We start from the raw sequence: 19,881 nt of genomic DNA on the forward strand, positions 1-19,881 counted from the left end.
ACAACAGAACAGGATATCTAAACTTCACCACACAAAATTATCTTTTCAAGTTACGTTGAACACCATTTTAATTATTTGGGGAGTTTTTCACATCTGATAGGGATAACTATCATTTTTATTTTTGCATTGAACATAAAATATGTAACCACTTTAAGAAACAAATCACTAAGATTTTAAAAGGAGTCAACACAAACAATTGAAATTGACAGCAAAGCTTTTGTCTTGTTCCTAAAATACATCGCAGCAGGTATCACTTTAAATTTCATTTAAAAAAAAATATTTATATATATATATATATAAAATAAAAAAAAAAGAATCTACTATATCAAATGAGATGTAAAACACAATGGGTTTAATTGAGAGGAAATAATATAGGACCAAGAAATTAGAAAACCCTGTGAGCTTACCAATTATGCATCTACACATAACTATGTTAGGGCAAATCCCATCCTTTTTGGCTTGAGAAAGGAGCATGAGGCCTGCTTCTAGATCATCCTTTCTAAAAGAAAACAATTTCAGAGTGTCTTAGGTTTATAATGAAAAGGAAAACATAGGATTCATGATTATCATAGACATTTAAAAGAACTCTAGAACATTTACTTGTCACTTGCCACCAGAAGTATGGAATACGTGATGCTGTTGGGAGACAATCCTAGTCCCTTCATATCAGATAGAACTTCCACAGCCTTTTGCAATTGATCCCCATCACCTGCAATGAAGTTTAACTATTTGATTTCTAGAAAATCCTCACCATACTTGCAATTTGAATATCTTGAAAAACAAAACCATAGATAAAGGCTTACACAGGGCAGTGATCAGAGCATTCAATGTTGAAACAGTTTGCTTTATTTTCATAGATTTGAGATCCTCATATAGATCCAATGCTTTTTGCCAGTTTTTGGACTGAAACAAGGATCGGGCAAATTGGTCATTATCGCTTCATAAATTCTGTTGTAGAACTTACTATATGAGACATACATTGCTACAGGCTCCCATTAGAGAGCTATATGATACAATTCCAACATGTATTCCTTCGACCCTGGCCTTTTGTAAGATTTCAAATGCAGCCTCCAGCTTTCCAGCGTGGCCCGCAGCATCTATTAATGCACTGAGAAACATCTGCATGAAGGGACATAATTGAATTACCAATCTCCACATTCTGTGTGCAAAGCAGTTCTCAGAACAACAAAGAAATGTAAACTCCAAACTTAAATGACTACAGTCTCAACACAAAACCGAATTGCATAATTTACCATGTTAGATGAAAAAACTAATGCTAATAAAAGTACCTCATCAGGGACCACACCCTTGCTAGTCATGTCATCATACACACTGATGGTAAATTCCCAATCACCAGTCTGGCTGCAACAACTAACAGCAATTGTGTAAACCTCTGGAGTGCCCTTAATGTTATATTGATGAATCATCTTATATACTTCTCGTGCCCGATCAACCTATTTTCAAAAGAATTATTAAATTATAACTAGAAATGGAATGGATGATGAAAGAAACAAGTTAGAAGACACATACACTTAATTACTGCAATGAAAATGACCTAACAATTTCTGTAATAAAAAGACAAACATACCTGACCAGCATTTGCACATGCCTTCATCAGAGCACCAACAGTGATATGATCAGGGTCTATAGGCTGTGTCTCAGCTCCCATTTCTGCTAATACATCAAAAGCACGATCCACTGCTCCTGATTGACCGCATGCAGTAATAAGCGCATTGAATACAACTCGATCTGGCTTCACTTTCTACTGCATATAACATCCTTTTAGAATGAGGAATTAATTGATCTTGCAAGGCAGAGCTAAACAAGAACATTCCACCACATCCTTGCTTAAAAAATTATTAAGAAGTAGACATTTTAGGAGACTAACATAAGTAATAAAGAAATACTTTCTACAATCTTACCTTAGACCTCATTATCCCATAAGCACCAAATGCCTTAGCCACTTGCCCAGCTCTGGCACAACCATCAATAAGGGCTCCATATGTATGAACATTTGGTTCCACTCCAGCATTAACCATCTTATGAAACACCTATGTAGAGAACTTCATTGAATTTAGTGAATGTGGCAAGCAAAAATTAAGACTTTATGATAATATTAATGCTGGACATCATATGGTAATTTATTTTTGTCGCTTGTTTATATATATATATATATATATATATATATATATATATATATATATATATAATTGTTTTATTTTTTAGGATTTCAGGTTTTATTTCCTTGATTTCAAGCGTTTTTTAAGGCATTCCTAGTCAAATTAGAGGTTTAAGGACCCTTTAAAATGGGTTGCAATATATAAAATACAACTTGAAATTTATTATCAATAAAGTTTTAGTCAATCGATTTTCTCCCATCTGGTGGATTCCACATTTCTTCCTTGTGAATTCAAGTAGCAGACACCCTCTTGACAATGATCGTAGGGTGCAGGCTCTCATAGTGACGCTAACGATGAGATTAAATATAATGCTCATTGATTTTGATTTGAACAACAATTGGAATTGTGTTAACAATAGGGATGACTGTCATGGAGATAAAGCTCACACGAAACCTATTGATAAGCACATTTCGTCTCATAATATTCTTAAAGATGATGTATTTTATGGTAAATAATAATTTACTCCCCTGTGGTTTGGCAATATGAAATTTTAATACACAAACTTTCAAATGCTAAATCTGACTTCTAAAGGTTTAGACCTTAGACTGAAAAATGAATCATTTGGCCTCCTACCAAAATAAAGATTAGGGTTCATTTTAATCCAAACTTTAGTAGTGAAGGCATAATTATTGAAAAGTTTGCAGGGCTAAATTGTGATACTGCTGAACCAAAAACTGAAAAATCTGTTATTTAAACAGAAAACTAACAACTTCATTTTAGTTCAAACCTTAGGGAATTAAATGTAATACTTGAAATTTTGTGAACTAAATTGTGATAGGATCCAAACCAAAGGTTAGTGAATTAAAATTTTCCCTAGATTTTATGAGAGAATTGCAAAATTCAATTGTTGTTTTTACAAAGAAGACTTTCTTGACTGGTTACTTGATCTAGAGAATTTCTTTGAATAAATTGATATTTCTGAAGAGAAAAAGGTTAAATTTTCTTTGTGCAAGCTTAATTGGTATGCATTAGATTGGTGGGAACAAATACAATTTCATATAATTTGATTGGATAAAGGCAGATTCATTAATGGTTAAGGATGAAAAAGATGCTCGCAATTAATTTTTTTTTTGTTTGATAATAATATAATATTATCATACACAAAGTAAGATTATTGGCTTACATGTTCATACACAAGGAATTATTTTGATGCATTCGATGTTCAACCATCAAGAAAAGATAAATTTGGGATCAACAATATAGTGCCAAGTTTTGAAGAATATTTTGAAGTGTTGAAGAAGATCAAGTTTTTAAAAATAAAAAATAAAAAATGATGAACTGAAGGTTGACAAGTAAACTTTTCAAAAAACGGATGAAGAGGTCAAAGAGGAGAAGATATAAAGCAAACAAGACAGGTAGGATTGTGAGCCTAGCAGGTGATTTGCAGAATATCATGTGATAGAGATCAAGAAGACAGTTTATTGTACCAACAGACACTTTCTAAAAATGACAGCAGGTGAGGTAGGAAATCCCAGTTAAAGACCCTAAGTATTGATGGAAATCTAAAGAAAAAGAAACCAAGGAGGAAGATACCATACTTCAAACATTGCGTCAACTTTTCCACTTTTAGCACAAGTTGATACCAGGGTTGTATAAAGTTTGCAATCAACTTTCAGTCCAGCATCCTGGACAAGTTGCAGAACTTGGAAAGCTCCTAAATGAAACAAACATACATCATGAACTTGAAGCATATTGATAAAAACAACAAAAGAAAATGAGAATAAATAAACAGACAATGATACAAGAACTTACCCTCAGAATCTTGAGAACTTGCACACACTGACATAAGCATATTGAAAGTACTCAATGTTGGATTTGGAATCAGCTTGGTGTAACGAAAAGCTTCCTTAATAGCCTTTTTCCTTTTGCACGCTTCAAAAAATCTTACATGATAAACCTGAAACCAGAGAATTGGATGAATCTTAAACCTTACATTAAGTAACAATTAAAGTACTAAAAGGATACAGCTTACCTTATTCATATCCAACAAACCCCTACTTTCCATATCTTCAAGCAATTTTACACACTCAGTTAACCTAATACCCCATGTCACAAAGGATAAGCTCTTAAAGTAAACTACTTTAACAAAGAAATGCTGGTAGAGATTGAAAGTTTAATAGCAGATGTGGTAAAGATTGAAAGCTACCTCCCAACTTTTAGCAATCGATTGTAAGCACTAAGTTGTTCAGAAGGATGACTATTGTCAGTAACATGCATCCCATTTGGCTGGGGGAACACAGGCACAATTTTGTAATTTTTTTTAGGCAAATGTTTCATCTCCCTGTCTCTTGGAAACCCTTTGCCTTTTCCAGAGTCCCCTCTACTGTGGGGAAGGCCTTCTTTATAACTTGCAACCGGTACTTTTCCTTCAACATATTCTGAATCAACACACATCCTTTACATAAAGTCAGTATAATGAGGGAAGTAATATGGAAGGAAGTGAGAAGTGAGAAGTGAGACAGACGAAAAACTTAATGCTCAAAGCACAACATGAATAGAAATGAGATCAAACTTTCATATATATTATCTGATGGCATTACCTGCAGAATGAAGAGAAACCTGTGTTGATGATTCTGCTCCTTTTAGTGCAGTGTTCCTCATCAATGAAGAATATTTATTGTTAAGAGAGGCATGAGGAGAAAAAGATTTCAAAATGCTGGAATTTGCTGTAGACTTTGCCACAGAATTGTTTGTCTCATAAAACATGTAAAGCTTTTCTCTACCCGATACTCCAAGAAAGGCATTATAGCTAATGGATTTGTGCTCTTCACCAAGCTCATCATTTGGCTTATTAAATTCATTCACTTCTGCAGGTGGATCATATATGTTAACAGAAGCAGCACTATGCTTAATTTTAGACAATAGTGTAGGCAACTCTGAATCAGAAGCAATTTCCTCTTTAGATCCTTCCACTTGCAACACAGTTGTTTCTTTACCCAATGTAAGAGGATGTAGCACACCCGATTCAAAGTCGCTGGGTGAAAAAGTTTGACCACTAACTTCAGGTTCATCTGAATGCAAAGACATATTAGCACTAGATGTGAGAACATCAGAACCAGGTGGCTGTATCGGTTTAGTGACAAGAGCCTCTTCATGAATCAAAGCAGAGGTCTGAACAATCAATGGGGCCTCTTCATCCCCTGAAGCATGGCCATTCTCTCTTATTTTATCCTTTAACCCTTTGCTTTCTTCCTCCTTGTGTTGCTCTCGAAATCCCACATTCAGACCTCCAAAGACCCATTTCATAACATCTTGTCCTAGTTCAGATAACACAAAATCTGGAGGTCTTGACACCTATAATCAGCATATAGCAAGCACCAAAGTACATTAACTTTTTTATTTTTGAAGATACAAATATATTCAAACGCTCAATCAACTAAAGAGAAGTACTTAATTTATATTTAACTAAAACACAAAAAAAAAAAAAAAAAAACCCTTTTTTTTTCTTTTTTCTTTTTTAATAATTCACTTTTTTTTATAGGTAATATTAGAATTATTATTGATGAAAATTTAAAAAGAAACATACAATGTGTTCATGAGAATGAATGCAGCAAAGCACAAAACAGAAAACAATCAAGAGACTAAACTAAGAGAAGAAAAAAAATTAAACAATAGAAGAACATTCTGTAAAAACCCAGCACCGAGACCAATAAAAAAGACTTCTCTAGCACAAGCCTATTAACTCAACCAAAAACTTCTCAGAATCTTCAAAGGACTGACGATTACACTCCATCCATACAATCCACATCAAACATCTTGGAATTAAATTCCAAATATCTGAATCATGCTTCCCAAACCAATGATTCCAACAAAATAATTATTCCGCCACAGAGCTAGGCAAGACCCACTAAATACCTAAAGCCTGAAGCATAAAAACCCATAAAGAATTTGCCACATGACAGTGAATAAGGAGATGATCCACAAATTCTCCACTGCACCGGCACATACAACACCGATTTACCAAAGGGCGACCTCTAAGCATGGGGTTTTTTTTTTTTTTTTTGGGGGGGGGGGGGGGTGGGGGAATGGATTTGAATCATAATTATTCTAATAAAGGAAACCAAGCAATGCCATTGAGCTTAGATAACACTAAATTTAGAGGCTCTAGCTCCAATAATCAACATAGAAAAGAAAGATGGTTATTGCATAAAGCAAGCACAGAAGACACCCATAAATGGAAATCACAACTATATTCCCATGCTCAATCAACTAAAGAGGTGCTTATTTTATATTTAACCCAAAACACAAAGAAACCAAGTGGATAAAGGAACCTAATGAAAAAGCAGCCAAATTTTTAAACACTACAAGTGTGATCATAAATAGCTTAATCTTTTGGGACAAATAGTAATTTAAAATTTTGTCAAGTGATCTAAATTTTTACTTGAAATGGGGAGATTTTATTTTCTGAATTTGACAATGTACAAAGTGTCATATTATTTAAAATTTTAAATGTTGTGGCAATAGATACACATTTAGATTCACAATATTTAATCTAGACCTTGAAATGGATCCATTGCAAATGGAGTGGATCCTAATTTTTTCTTACTCTACTTAGTCCTTTCCAAAAGCAAAAATTCCTATGTTAAGTCCCACTTATTACGGGGAAATTTGGACCCACCAAAGGGGTAGTGTTAGAATAAAGGTAAATTGACTAAATTCAACTTTAAAAAAAAAAAATGGATAAATATGATAAGATTAAACCTATGGTGTTCACTTCGTGATGATAATTATCGACAACCCAAGATACCAATTTTAAGCTTTTTATTGTAGGCAGAATTTGAATCCATATTTCTTATTCAATAAGAAGAAACTTTACCGATTGAGTTAACTAAAGTACACTAAATTCACCATTTTTGAATTGCATAAACTTTGTCATAGAAGGTAACTTATCAACTAGCACATAATACTGTTAATAGAAATAACGCAATTAAGGTAATTTTTTTTAAAAAAAATTCAATCTTTTTACTTTTAACAACCACTGACTTACATCTTTATTAATTATTATACAAAGAGTGTTGCAAACACAAACATTTGGGAGATTCTTCAATAATTACATACATCAATTTTGTATATGATAAACTATTTAAGGCAAAGAATTCAAAGCTATATATAATTCATAGTTGACGGACCTCGCTATCGTTGTTCTTTCTTCTATAGCGATTGAGGAAGAAGACGGAGACGGCGGAGAAAGTGACTACGGCGACGACGATGAGGACGGAGCGAGAATCGAGAGAAGCTCGGATGAGAAATTTCGGGGACTGGAATTGAAGAAGGCCTAGCTTTCTTCTTCGGTAGTTAGTTCGGGAGCGAAGTGGCCTGAGAGTTTGTGTGGAACCGAGGAATTCTCTGCGGATAGAACGGAGCTTGGAGGAAGAAGAAGAGGAGAAAGGAGTACATGAGATTAGGGTTAGGGTTTGGGGATTCGAAGAGAGAGTCACGTCCATTGGAATTTCAGAGAGAGAGAGAGAGAGAGAAGTGAGGATAGAGGAAGAAGAAGAAGAAGAGGTTGTGGGAGTGAGTGAAAGACTGAGGCAGAGAAATGGACATGGTTTTTGCTCATCCAGTTGCTGCTGACGTGTCATGGCGGTTGCTTTCTAACGGTCTTTGTCAATTGTTTTTCTTTTTTTATTTATATATATATATATATATGAGAAATGATATATTTATAATATTTTCACAACATTTTTATAACAAATTCTAAGTGGTAGATTGTTATTGTTGTTACTGGTTGTTATTATTGGGGTAAAAAGGTAATATTAGTGTCAAGTTCAAATTTAAATTAATAACAACTAATTATTTATAATTTATTATAAAAATATTATAAAAATATTGTGGACGTTTAAAAAAAAAAAGAAATTTTACTAGTTTTTTTTCACGTGAATATATATCATTCGCTCCAAAATCTATTAGTTTAGCTCCACGCTACTTTTTCTCACCATTTTATTTCAAATAATATAAGTTTAAGATTTTTTAAAAATAAGTTTTTTTTTAATAGAAGAAATTCAGTTCTTTTTTGTTTTTTTTTTAGAATATTAAATATTTTTAACATACACGGGAAGAGGAGAAAAGATTTTAAAGAAATTTTACAATGATATTTATCCAAAAAGGCCTAACTCTGGGATATACAATATAGGCTTTAAACCTCTTTGACTCATACTCTTTGATACATTGCACAGGCTTTTAACCTCTTTAAACATGTTTTAATTTTTGAATTGAAATAGTGACTTTAGGTGGTCATGATTTTAGTTCAAATACTGAAATGTGTGTATGTTGTGTGTAATAGCAAGTGTATAATAGACAAAGTCCATCCTAATAAGTCATATAACTAAGTGACTTTGTGGAATTATGACGGTTTCATTATGTAATAACCGATTTAGTATGTTTGTAGTTTTTTTAAAGCGGTGTGACTTTGTTGAATTTTGACACATTTACAAAAAATTACAAATGAACTTTTAAAATTATGGAAGGACTAAGTTAATACATACTTTAGAATTAAAAAGCAACTTTTAAAATTTTAGTGACTAAAATAAAAGTGGATTCAATTTCCAAAAAAACAAAAGTTTTTTTGTTTTTTCCTTTTTAATTTTCATTCTTACACATCAATGTATTGTTTGGTAAAGTATTTTTGCTGTTTATTTATATGCTTAGTATGGGACTCAAAGTGAGTTAAGGCTTTGTTATGTTATGCAAACTAAATTGGTAGACAATGGTGAAAAGCTAAATTTAGAGTACTTAATAACTTAAAAGAAATATTTGTTTCATTGAAGGTCAGTCCATGGTCCATATTGATCTTTTATTTATATTTTGCATCAAGATTTACCTTATGATAAAATATGACATGATTAATTGAAGTCCTTCTACTCTGTATGTACAACTTTACAAGGCAAATTTTAAAGCATTTTTGGCCAGTGTATTTCACAAAGTCCTTTTGCCTTTCATCTCAAGTATTGCCACTGCAAACTGCACTGTGCAATTCTTTAAATGGCTGGATGGTCACTAAAGTTAACTGCATTTAGAATGTCTTTCAATTTAGTAACCTTTGTCAAGGAATACTCTGTTAACCATGCACACAATATCAGATTGTGAGTCTTAGAGAGTTTCACCATAAATGAATAAACCTTAAGAATTAATCTGTTGACTGTTGTGGGAGGCAGTCTTAAGTCTTTCCTCCCTTGATCTCTCCTTGTACACCAAATTAGGGAGACATCTGGGCAGAAAAAATTCTAACAAATAAATTTTGACTTATAATACAGAGGCAAAACCAAGTTTCGCATTTTGAAAGAGAGACAAAAGCAAAAACATGCGCAAACTGTCTGAGTTATACATAAAGGCCCTAAAGGGTACCATGAGAAGTATAGCAGCAAGGAGTCCTTACAGCATTTTGGTCCCTCAATAAGATAGATACAAATGAATATGGCAGACGCCATTAAGTTCACAGGACAATGACAGTAAACAAGACCTGTTTTGCAATGTCAATAATTTGACAACGTAAACTTATAATTCAGATATATTACTGGATAATATTGTTAATCTGAGATTAGAGAAAATGTATACCTGGATTACGCAAAAATATGAGATACTAATGGAAGCAGAAAAGAGATTTAAATTCTATACAACAACTGTCATGAGAATTAAAATGTAGCACTCCTATTAACATAAGGGGCATCCGAAGTTCTACATCCTTTAAATGAAGAAGCAATGCTCGTTGAAGTACAACAACTGCAGAGCTCTCCAAGTATCAAACAATGTTAAACAGTGTCTGTATGTTAAATTTTTGGAAAGAAAATTAAACTCCCCCACGGTTATTAACTTGATGCATGTTAAATTTAAGAGATAAGAGGCAGTGTGATATCTTTAGCTTTAGTAACACTCATTAATCACTGCCACTAATAATAATAAAAAAAAAAAAAAAAAAAGATGAATTATCATTTGATACCACTCACTAAATAATTTTATGTTTATGTCATTCATATGTAATGGCTAACAAGCCCCTAATAATTACAATAGTATCAGGGCCTCATCTTTGTCACATGGAATTATCTTACTTCATAACCCAATTGTATTTTCAAACTGGTCCAGTTCATCTTTGTCACAGCAACCACAAGAGCAGTATAAACAAATAATGGTTTCCAGTCAATGTGAAGCTGAAGCTAGTAATCAATCAATAGCATGTGAAGTTGAAACAATTCCAATAGAACATGATATTTTTCAGTAAATGGAAATGCAATTGTCTCAGCAGAAAACCATTCATAGGGAACCTATCTGGCGGACGCATGGCAAAGGGAAGATGTTCCATGCTACAGAAAATAATTAAAAGCACATGTCCTGCATTTATCTCAACTGTAGACACAAAATTGAAGTATAGGATTCCAGGCATAAATATGACAGCTTAAACATAGATGTGAATTGGAGTCGTATATTTTAGAATATGTTCATAGATTAATCTTTATTATCAAGGAATCCTAGATGAACAAGCTCATCTAGTTGAATTAGTTTTCTTTTGTGAATGCTTTAATTTTTAAAATATATAACTTATAATTCAGTATTATGATAAGAATATGAACACTTGGGTGCACTAGGTGTCTTCTTGTTGATAAAAGCCCCCTGTTCGGTACATTATAAGCATTGATGTAGGTATTTGGTCCAAAGTGTAAAAGAATGTTAAAATAGTCACAGTAATCTCTTTTTTTAGTTGAATAAATTCTTTAAATGTTGAATTTCAACCATTTCTCCATCTCATGTCTTCTTAAAATAGTCAAGTCTTTGGATGGATTTGGAATTTCTAACTAGCTTGGCAATCCTACTAGTCAGAGCCACCTGCCTGCCGATTTCATTATTTGGTAGTTTTAATTTAATGGAGAGCACATTCCCTAATACATACAACACTGAAGCAAACCAAATGATTCTGGCACCAAGACATAGCATAGACTTGCATTATTTGTAGGTAAAGGTTACCCACAAAGAGACCAGGCAAGAGTTTTCATCTAGACAATTTTTTTTTTGGTTTCATTTCTTTAATTTGAACTAGTCCATGATTTCCAGATTTAGTACTGTCAAGGTCATGAGTTTCAACCAATAAAGGCAAACAAGGGATAACAAGGATAAACCACCAGAGTCTCCACCATTCCACCTTATCTACCTTAGCTTTATGTTCATTTGCAGATGGCTGCACAAGAGCAGCCAGCCTGATCTAGCAGACCACCTAGCTGGCATTGAATGGTGATTAATTAGTTGGACCTTGTAGAATTGTAGGTTTCCAAACCCTTATTTTGTTCTTCAAAACAGAATCCATCTTTGCCTCAGATTTAGTTGTTGCACCATGTTTTAGTTACCAAATTGACATGGAAAAATTAGCAGTCTCCATCCATGCTAATTGATATTCCCAACCCAAAAAGATATAGTTCTACAACTTAACGCAAGGACAAACTGGACTAGCTTCACTATAAACAATATACATCTAAAATGCAATGAGATAAACATAACTTGAAGAAATATGAGGAATCCCACATCAAATGAAGAATCATTTTTCTCATCCAATGATACATTGGGTTCTTTTATTCATCAAAATACATGAACAAAGAGTGCAATCATAGCAAAGCAGCACAGCTGAACAAGAAAGCAACACTAAAACAAACACACTAATGCAAACAAACCACCCAACAAAATATCACAACGCAAAGTACCATCACCAAACAAACAATTCTTTACATCACTACACTTAGACATCAGAGAATATGTTTAATGAGTCCGTGCAATCATATCCTTCAAATTGTATAACTGACACCAACTTGTACTAATTGCAGACCATGGATGATTTCACCTGGGAAAAAACCAAAGGAGAATGATTAAGCCCAAACATCAAACATGAATAAAATGAAATATACCATAGACATGAACTCATTAAATTAAGATTTAGAACTATATTTACACCATCAACCAATATAAATATATGTTGTAGGAATGAAAAGAAAGTAGGACCCAAAAAAAAAAAAAAAAAAAAAAAGACCCCAAAATAGTGGAGAAAAAGAGAGAAGAAACTGTTAATAAAAGTAGCAAAAATTGAGACACCACTGCAAGATGAAACAGAAAAGAATTTGCTTGTAATATAGTGGAGAGGTAAGTTGTGGGTTCAGAACCTAATAAATAAGTGTATAAATTGAAATTCAATTTTTACTCCTTCTGAATGATAGAAATGAAGTTTTTTCTTCTTCTCTATTTTCTTAAAAAAAATAAAAAATTGAAATTCAATCCACTTTGAATCTTATGCCTAGTGGATTACGAAAATATGAAAAAGAAAAATGAACAAAACACAAACACACACTAGGGCCATAGAGGCAACCAATAGAAGTCTGGAAGCACGGAGTGCTGATGGGTCTTTTTGTTGCTCAATAAGACTGATGGAGAAGAGGCAATAGCTCACAAGACATTAATAGCAAACATGACTGCTCTTACAATTTCAAGATTTTGAGAATGTATATTTATAAATAAAAAATGTTATATTAAGGATGACTACATAATGCAATTAATCTTAGTTCAATATTTTTTTTGGATGAATTAGTAAAGGATATTATTAATAGAGAACATAACAAAGCTAGGCAAACGACAGAAACTAGGGACAGTAAAACCTAGGCTAAAGAATACAACAAAGGCTATTAAATCCCAAAACTCATATCTAGAGACCAGATTCTTACAAATTCACACAACTAGAAACTCAGGTAAGAACAGATAACAGAAATTTTCACACCAAAACAGAACACCTCCTAAACATCAGTAATACACACAGATATTTGGAATAACAGAAGAATTTATCACCCAATTATAGCAGAGAATATTGGTCAGAAATGATATTTGGAATTTGGTTCAGGACTCTAATCTACCTCTAACATCTTTCCAAGTTCTTCTCAACATCTTCTCTTCAAGCCACACTGACCCATCATGTATAATGGCATTTCTCCAAGACCAAACCTAATACACATTGGCCCAATGGGCAAGCTTACAAATAGATGATCTCAGGCTTCTCCCTTGGTAATACCCTAGCACATTAGATCATGCCAATTGCACTTAGCCTCTGAAACTAAGCAGTACCGAATGATAGTGAACCAGATTCTCTTGGCAAAAGAACATTCTAAAAACAAATGATCCCTGGACTAAGCCTCAGAAAATCTCCCATTAAAAAAATGTAACAATATTATTTCGGGTCGGGTCATAATCCGGATCAAACACAACTAGGCTCCACAAAGCCCAACAGTCTCCACCATCCCACCTCATTTGCCTTAGCTTTTTGTTCATTGCAGATGGCTGCACAAGAGCAGCCAGCCTGATCTAGTTGCAGACCACCTAGCTTTATCATTATTAATCTCAACCAAACACAACTAGCATTGTATGGTGATTAATTCTTTGGACCTTGCAGGTTTCCAAACCCTTATTTTGTTCTTCAAAACAGAATCCACCTTTGCCTCAGATTTAGTTGCTGCATCATGGATAATCCTAAAGTTATACTTCATGAACCATCCCCTACATCAAACTTTATGAACCTCCTAACCTCACTTCTAAGTTTTAGGACAACTCTATAGCCCCATTACAATCTTGTGGGACCTTTATAGTCCAAAATATGTGGCACAAGATTAAATCTAGCATTCCTCTCATGCCAATGGAGGCATAGAAAGTTCTACAAACCATGAGGTTAAAGTGAAACTAAGCCGAGCTTTCCAAGTTAAAAACACTAAAATGTTTGCATAGAAATAAAACTCCAATATGGTTATCAACTCAAGGCTTGTCTAAAACATTAATTATATGTATACTGAGAATTGGAAAACATAAATAATCATTTGATATTACTCTCAACAGAAACTTTTCAAAAAAAAAAAATATCCTACATATACAATGGCTATGATTCCCCACTAATCACAATAGTATAAGTGTATAACTATATAATAACCTCATCTTCTAGTTTACAATAAGCCTTTTACAGCTCATATTCACCCAACACTCTATTCAACTAGAACTATTTAAATTACTGTTAAGACTTAAGAACAACCAAATTGCTTAATAATTATTACTCTGATTATGTATGATGTTGAATTTATAGAGTTCCAATTATGGCATAAAATCTAAAAGGAATAGAATTTCCATCTAACATAATTTTTCTGCATAATTTTTTATATCTCAATTGCACATAACTAATGTCTTAGTACCTGTAAAGATTTGGAAAAAGCAGTGATTCCATCCATGCTATTTGTTTTTCCCAGCTCAATAAGATACACCACTACTATTTAACTAAAGGACAGACTGAACTATCTTCGCTATAAACAATATGTATCTAAACTGCCGCAAGATAAACATAGCTTAATGAAATATGAGAATTGCAAATTAATTGAAGAATTATTTTTCTCCTTCAATGAGGCATTGGGTTCTTTTAATCAACAGGATACATGAACAAAGAGTGCAATAATAGCAAAGCAATAATAAAACAAACAAACAATTCTTTGCAGCACTATACATAGGTATCAGAAAAGATGTTTAATGAGTCTATGCAATCAAATCCCTCAAATTGTATAACTAACACCAACCCGTACAAGTTGCAAAGTAGTGAGAATCTTTTGTTGATTTTTCATGAATTGAACCTGAGGAGAAACTTTTGCACCATGGATGATTTCACCTTTCAAAAAAAAAAAAAAAAAAAAACACAAACTAAAATGATTAAGCTCAGAAAATGAATTAAAATGAAATATGCTATAGCCTATAGACATGAACTCAATAAGTATGATTTAGAAACCAAAATAGTCATGCTGTTGAAATGAAAAGAAAAAGTAGGACCCATAAAACGAAAGTAGTTAAGACCCCAAACTGTCACAAACTCATACAGAGTTGCAAAGCAGTGAAAATATTTTGTTGATTTTTCATTAGTTGAAGCAGAGTAGAAACTTTTGCTCCATGATTAAAGCCCAAAAGATCAAAAATGAATTAAAATATGCTGTATACAAAACTCATTAAGGCAACATTTAGAACTATGTTTGTGGCGTCAACCAATATATTTAAGCTGTAGAAATTAAAAGAAAAACTGTCAAATAAAACTCATTGCTTAATTTATTGATAACAGAGGCAAAAATTAAGAGTCCACCACAAGATGAAGCAGAAAAGAATTTGCTTCTAATATAATGATTAGATAGGTTGTGGGTTCAAAACCTAATAAATAAGTGAAAAAAAATAGATAAGAGCTTCATTCTTATCAAAAGAAGAAATACCCTTGCATTACGGAAATATTTTGCTTAATATTATTGGGGAAATTTTGAATTAATCGGAGAGAGATGTAGAAGAAAAGAAGGCCCTAAAATTTATCAAATATGCAGGAATTCATTACTGTACCTGATAACCGTTACCAGTCACAGTTTTGAAATACAAGGGAAGGCACATGTTTGACTTTGTCAAAATCCAGTCCTCCTTCGTCAAGCATATCTTTGAATGACTCTCTCATGTTTGTGATCTCCAATTCCCGGAGGGTTGTGACGAACCTCAATCCATCTGGAATAGTCTTCAAACTATTGCAATAATTAATTTTCAATTGGCAAAGATTGGGCATGGCTCCTTTCTCCACCCTCCACTCCTCTAAGGAGTACAAATGATCAAGGAAAAGATACTGAAGCAAAGGAAATCCTCCTTCAGAACAATCCATATCCTTCCCTTCGAAAGAGTTCTGTAAGAGGTGGAGGATTTTTAAATTTGGCAACTTCTCTAAGGTTGGCATTGGGTCTTCTTCAAGACCAGTATATTTTAATTTCAACTCGGCAAGATTTAGGAGGAACTGGCGAGTTTCTGGAAGTTTCTTAAGGTCCTGTACATATATAACTAGCTTATATATATGTGGACAGCTTGATAGTATTTGTATTACATGGGGCGCTTCACCAGTAAACTTGTGGGCATTTTGATCTTTGATGCTAAGAATCCGAAGATAGTTGAATCGGAAACTTGTGGGCATTTTGATGGTTTTGGGCCTAACATTCAGCAATGTTTGCAAATAATAAAGATTACCCAATTCTAACTTCTCACTTACCCAATAAATGAAGGGTAGGTAAAGATGCCTCAACTGTTCCATCTTCTTTAAAATATTTGGCACTCTACATCTGCAAGCTTTAAGTCGTAAATCAAGTGTCTGCAAGCATCTCAAATTGCCAAGGGATGAAGGCACCTTATTTATATTGCTATTTTCCAAAGATAAAAATCTCAAATGGATGAAACGTCCAATATCTTTAGGTAAGTTTTTTCCATTGTAATTTTTCATATTTAAGACTCTAAGCAACTTGGATTTCTTGAAATAAAATTCTTTAGGACGTACAAAGTAGAGAAGAGACCTGAGGTAAGGATATTCACTAAATTTAATTCCTTTGAGGTAGTTATCATTTGATTCCAAAGTGATAGCAAGTCTTCTAATTTTATCAATATGCCATTGGCTTCCTTCCATGGAGTGAATATTTTTCTTGGTGATTTGGAGAAAATTTTCTTGTTGGGCTTTTGAAATGCAAAAATCTCGCATAAGATCATGGATTCGGCAAGTTTTGATCCTTCCAAGTTTGCTAATTTCCCCCACCTGAACCATGCACCTCTGGATTAGCTCTCGCAAATATTGTTCTCCCTCATACTCCATTGTATCCTCACTATCTTCTTCATGCAAAATTTGTGGTATAAAACCTTCGCCCATCCACATTTGAATCAATTCCTCTGTCGGTATCTCAAAATCCTCTGGAAAATGGCCTAAATATAGAAAGCATGGTTTCAAGTGGCAAGGTAAATCATTATAACTTAAACTTAAGACCTTATTGACTCGTAAGTCATCCTCTTTAAAAATATATGATTTAATATGTTTAAGCACATCCTCCCACTCATTTGGTGTTTGCTTTGCCACTAAAAAGCCTCCAAGTACCGTGATAGCCAACGGTAAACCTCCACAATACTCAATCATTTCCTTCCCTAATTTTTCGATATTATGCTTGTTAGCGTTGGTCACACAGTCTGCAAAGCCAACAATAAACAAAATAATATCATTTCTTCTTGAACAATGACAACCACAACAAAATCAACTACAATAATAACATCAAGCACCTATATTTAAAGACTTGAAAATCTACAAGTAACATAATATTTATTAACCCATTGATGTACATCCATTTGGAGAAATTTGTTCCATGCTTATGGAAGATACTAATACGTGACTTTTACCCAATATACAGGCTCTCAACTGGTATCAAATTAATTTTACTAAATGATTTAAAATGCAATTACAATTAATTCAAACTCTTTACTTTTAATTTTGTGCTAATATTTTTCTCAATTATTTTGGAAGAATTCACCAATTTGCTAATATATTAATAATATAAAAGTATTAGTCAAACCATTTTCTTTCGGAATTACTAACTAATACGAGTGTTAGTTTCTAGAATTATCATTGGTTGGTGTAGGGCTAGCTTAAATGTGAGATTCAAGTTTGACCATCTAGCAATTTTAACTTTGAAGTGTCAAAATTTGTTTAAAATCAAACCTCTTTTCTTTTTTACAGTAATATAGAGCTACCTTTTCCCAGGAAACTTTCCCCTTTTTTTATATCTATAATAATATTGATATATAGAATCCCCCTTCCCTCTCATTTTAAAATAGATAATAGTCTTCCAATCCAAATAAATTCCTTCTATCAATCACTTTTTTTTTTAATAAGCTTCTATCAATCACTTAATTCTTCACAGTTTAAATTGTGATGATGTCATAGATAATATAATAATTAATTGAAATAAAACAAACGACTAAACTTATAAATATTAACAAAATTGAGTGAAAATAAAATCTAAATGAATTTAAACAACTTTCAAATATATTTTCACAACTTTTGTAAGGTAAATAAAAAAATAATGAAGTATAAACAAACATAAATTAGTAATATGTTTATTAATCAAAACATTTTACTATGAAAAAAGGTATTTTCAAAATAAATATGTATTTATTGTTCATTATCTAATATATTATTTTGTATACTTTTTTATGTATATGGCCAATTAGGGATGGCAATTTTTCACTACCCGCTTTGATCTACCCTTCAAAATTGTATAACCAACATTTTAGTACACTTGGTCCAAAGTTTTGGAGAAATCTCTCTCTCTCTCTCTCTCTATATATATATATATATATTTTTTATTATTCATATTGAATTTTTTTATATTTTTGTGTCATCAAATACTAGTTAAACATACCAAAAGAAATTACTTTTTTTTTCCCGTTAAGATTACATTTGATTTAAATTTGAGGATTAAGAATCTACTATCGACGTTCACATGCAGCAAATAAAAATAAATATTACATACATAGGTGTCCAAGTACACATAGACATACACATCCATATATTTATATATTAAAATTAATTAAACCTCAATATCTTACTATTAAAAATTTATATCTAGATAAATTTATTATTTGCAAGTTATTATTTATTTTTATTTTTAAATTATTTTTATTAATAGATCGTGTTTCATTCAAATTAATTAAGAGATAAAATAAAAAGAAAATATTCTTCAAATTAATTAGCACGGGAGAAAATTAGTTGTGATACCTTTTCTCCGAAATATTGCTATCTTCTGAAGCAATTCCCAACTCCTTTCCTTATTTAGGCATTGCAATTCATAAAGAAAACCTTCGGCATCTACTTGTAAAGACACTTCTTTATTACGAGAGGTAAGCAGAATTTTACTACTAGTATTCTTTAATGGGAAGGCAGCGCGTAGACTGTTCCAAGTCTCAATATCCCAAATATCATCTATAATCACCAAACACTTTTTCTGGAGTTGAACTTCACGAAGTTTCTCAATGATCTCTGCATCTGTCAACTTTTGAATTTCATCCCTTTCCTCTTTAGTTGGAGACTGAACCTTAATCAGAATTTCTTCCCAAACACGTCTTCTTTGACATTGTTGTGAGATATATGACCAAGTGCGGCGAACAAAATGTTGCTTGATTTTCTTGTGGTTATAAACCATCTTGGCAAGAGTGGTTTTTCCCAGACCACCCATACCACATATGGAAGCAACTCTATTGCCTTCCCCTTCTTTCAGCAAAAACTCCACCAATTTATTTAGATCATCGTCAAACCCAACGACATCATGGTCAAGATGAGGAAATGTTTGCCTTTCCTCTCGCTTCCTCTCATTAAAAGAACTGGATCCGCCTCCTTTTATCATAGATTCTCTTATCCCATAGTCTCGAAAAATCGTTCTCAAACTAGAAACTTTCGCCTTGATATCTTCAATCTGTGACCCAACCTTGTGGAATGTAATTACTTCATCCAAGATGCAACTGCACCTCTTGATGAACTTTTGTATGCCTCCTCCCTTTCTGGTTCCAACTGTGAGGGCATATGTTGCAATGATATCATCTGCATCATAAGCAAGATCTCTTATTTCAGCCTCTGATTCATCCTGCCTCGCATCTGCATCTTTTAATAAGCCTTGCATCAGATTGAGCTCAGTTTTTAGCAGCTCAACTTGGTTACTCACCCCGGACAAGTATTTTCCTTCTTGTACGAGCAAGTCACCAATCCTTGTCACGACACTCGAAACAACCGCCTCAGCCATTTGGCTTCACTGAAAAGAGAAGAACGGATCGAATGGGAGCCTTGAATGTTAGTTTGCTCACATTTTGAAGGAATTTGCACTCTCTTTGTATG

At 33.1% G+C, this 19,881-nt stretch overlaps 2 protein-coding genes across 7 annotated transcripts in view; both read right to left on the minus strand.

Annotated features, from left to right (window-relative positions):
• Positions 1–19,881, minus strand: part of LOC126706894 (pentatricopeptide repeat-containing protein MRL1, chloroplastic) — a 79,038-nt gene that overhangs the window by 6,491 nt on the left and 52,666 nt on the right. The window contains exons 1-13 of one of the 2 annotated variants that reach the window (XM_050406469.1): positions 7,310–7,698; positions 4,721–5,474; positions 4,327–4,558; positions 4,153–4,216; positions 3,933–4,077; positions 3,719–3,834; positions 1,923–2,051; positions 1,589–1,762; positions 1,290–1,454; positions 979–1,119; positions 804–903; positions 601–709; positions 408–499 (exon numbers count right to left, since the gene is read on the minus strand). In XM_050406469.1, coding sequence (XP_050262426.1) covers positions 408–499; positions 601–709; positions 804–903; positions 979–1,119; positions 1,290–1,454; positions 1,589–1,762; positions 1,923–2,051; positions 3,719–3,834; positions 3,933–4,077; positions 4,153–4,216; positions 4,327–4,558; positions 4,721–5,474; positions 7,310–7,624 — 2,536 coding nt within the window. In that variant the 5' untranslated portion in view covers positions 7,625–7,698. Of the gene's footprint in view, positions 1–407; positions 500–600; positions 710–803; positions 904–978; positions 1,120–1,289; positions 1,455–1,588; positions 1,763–1,922; positions 2,052–3,718; positions 3,835–3,932; positions 4,078–4,152; positions 4,217–4,326; positions 4,559–4,720; positions 5,475–7,309; positions 7,699–19,881 lie in introns of those variants that run through there. The other variant, XM_050406468.1, reaches the window with a different exon arrangement.
• LOC126706898 (putative disease resistance protein At1g50180) overlaps positions 11,664–19,881 on the minus strand; it is an 88,310-nt gene continuing 80,092 nt past the window's right edge. Inside the window, exons 2-5 of one of the 5 annotated variants that reach the window (XM_050406477.1) lie at positions 18,772–19,383; positions 15,546–17,186; positions 14,756–14,838; positions 11,664–12,000 (exon numbers count right to left, since the gene is read on the minus strand). In XM_050406477.1, coding sequence (XP_050262434.1) covers positions 15,556–17,186; positions 18,772–19,383 — 2,243 coding nt within the window. In that variant the 3' untranslated portion in view covers positions 11,664–12,000; positions 14,756–14,838; positions 15,546–15,555. Of the gene's footprint in view, positions 12,001–14,749; positions 14,839–15,545; positions 17,187–18,771; positions 19,622–19,881 lie in introns of all 5 variants that reach the window. The other 4 variants (XM_050406475.1, XM_050406476.1, XM_050406478.1 and 1 more) reach the window with 4 other exon arrangements.

Source organism: Quercus robur, chromosome 11 (genome assembly GCF_932294415.1).
Source record: "Quercus robur chromosome 11, dhQueRobu3.1, whole genome shotgun sequence".
NCBI classification, from domain to species: domain Eukaryota; kingdom Viridiplantae; phylum Streptophyta; class Magnoliopsida; order Fagales; family Fagaceae; genus Quercus; species Quercus robur.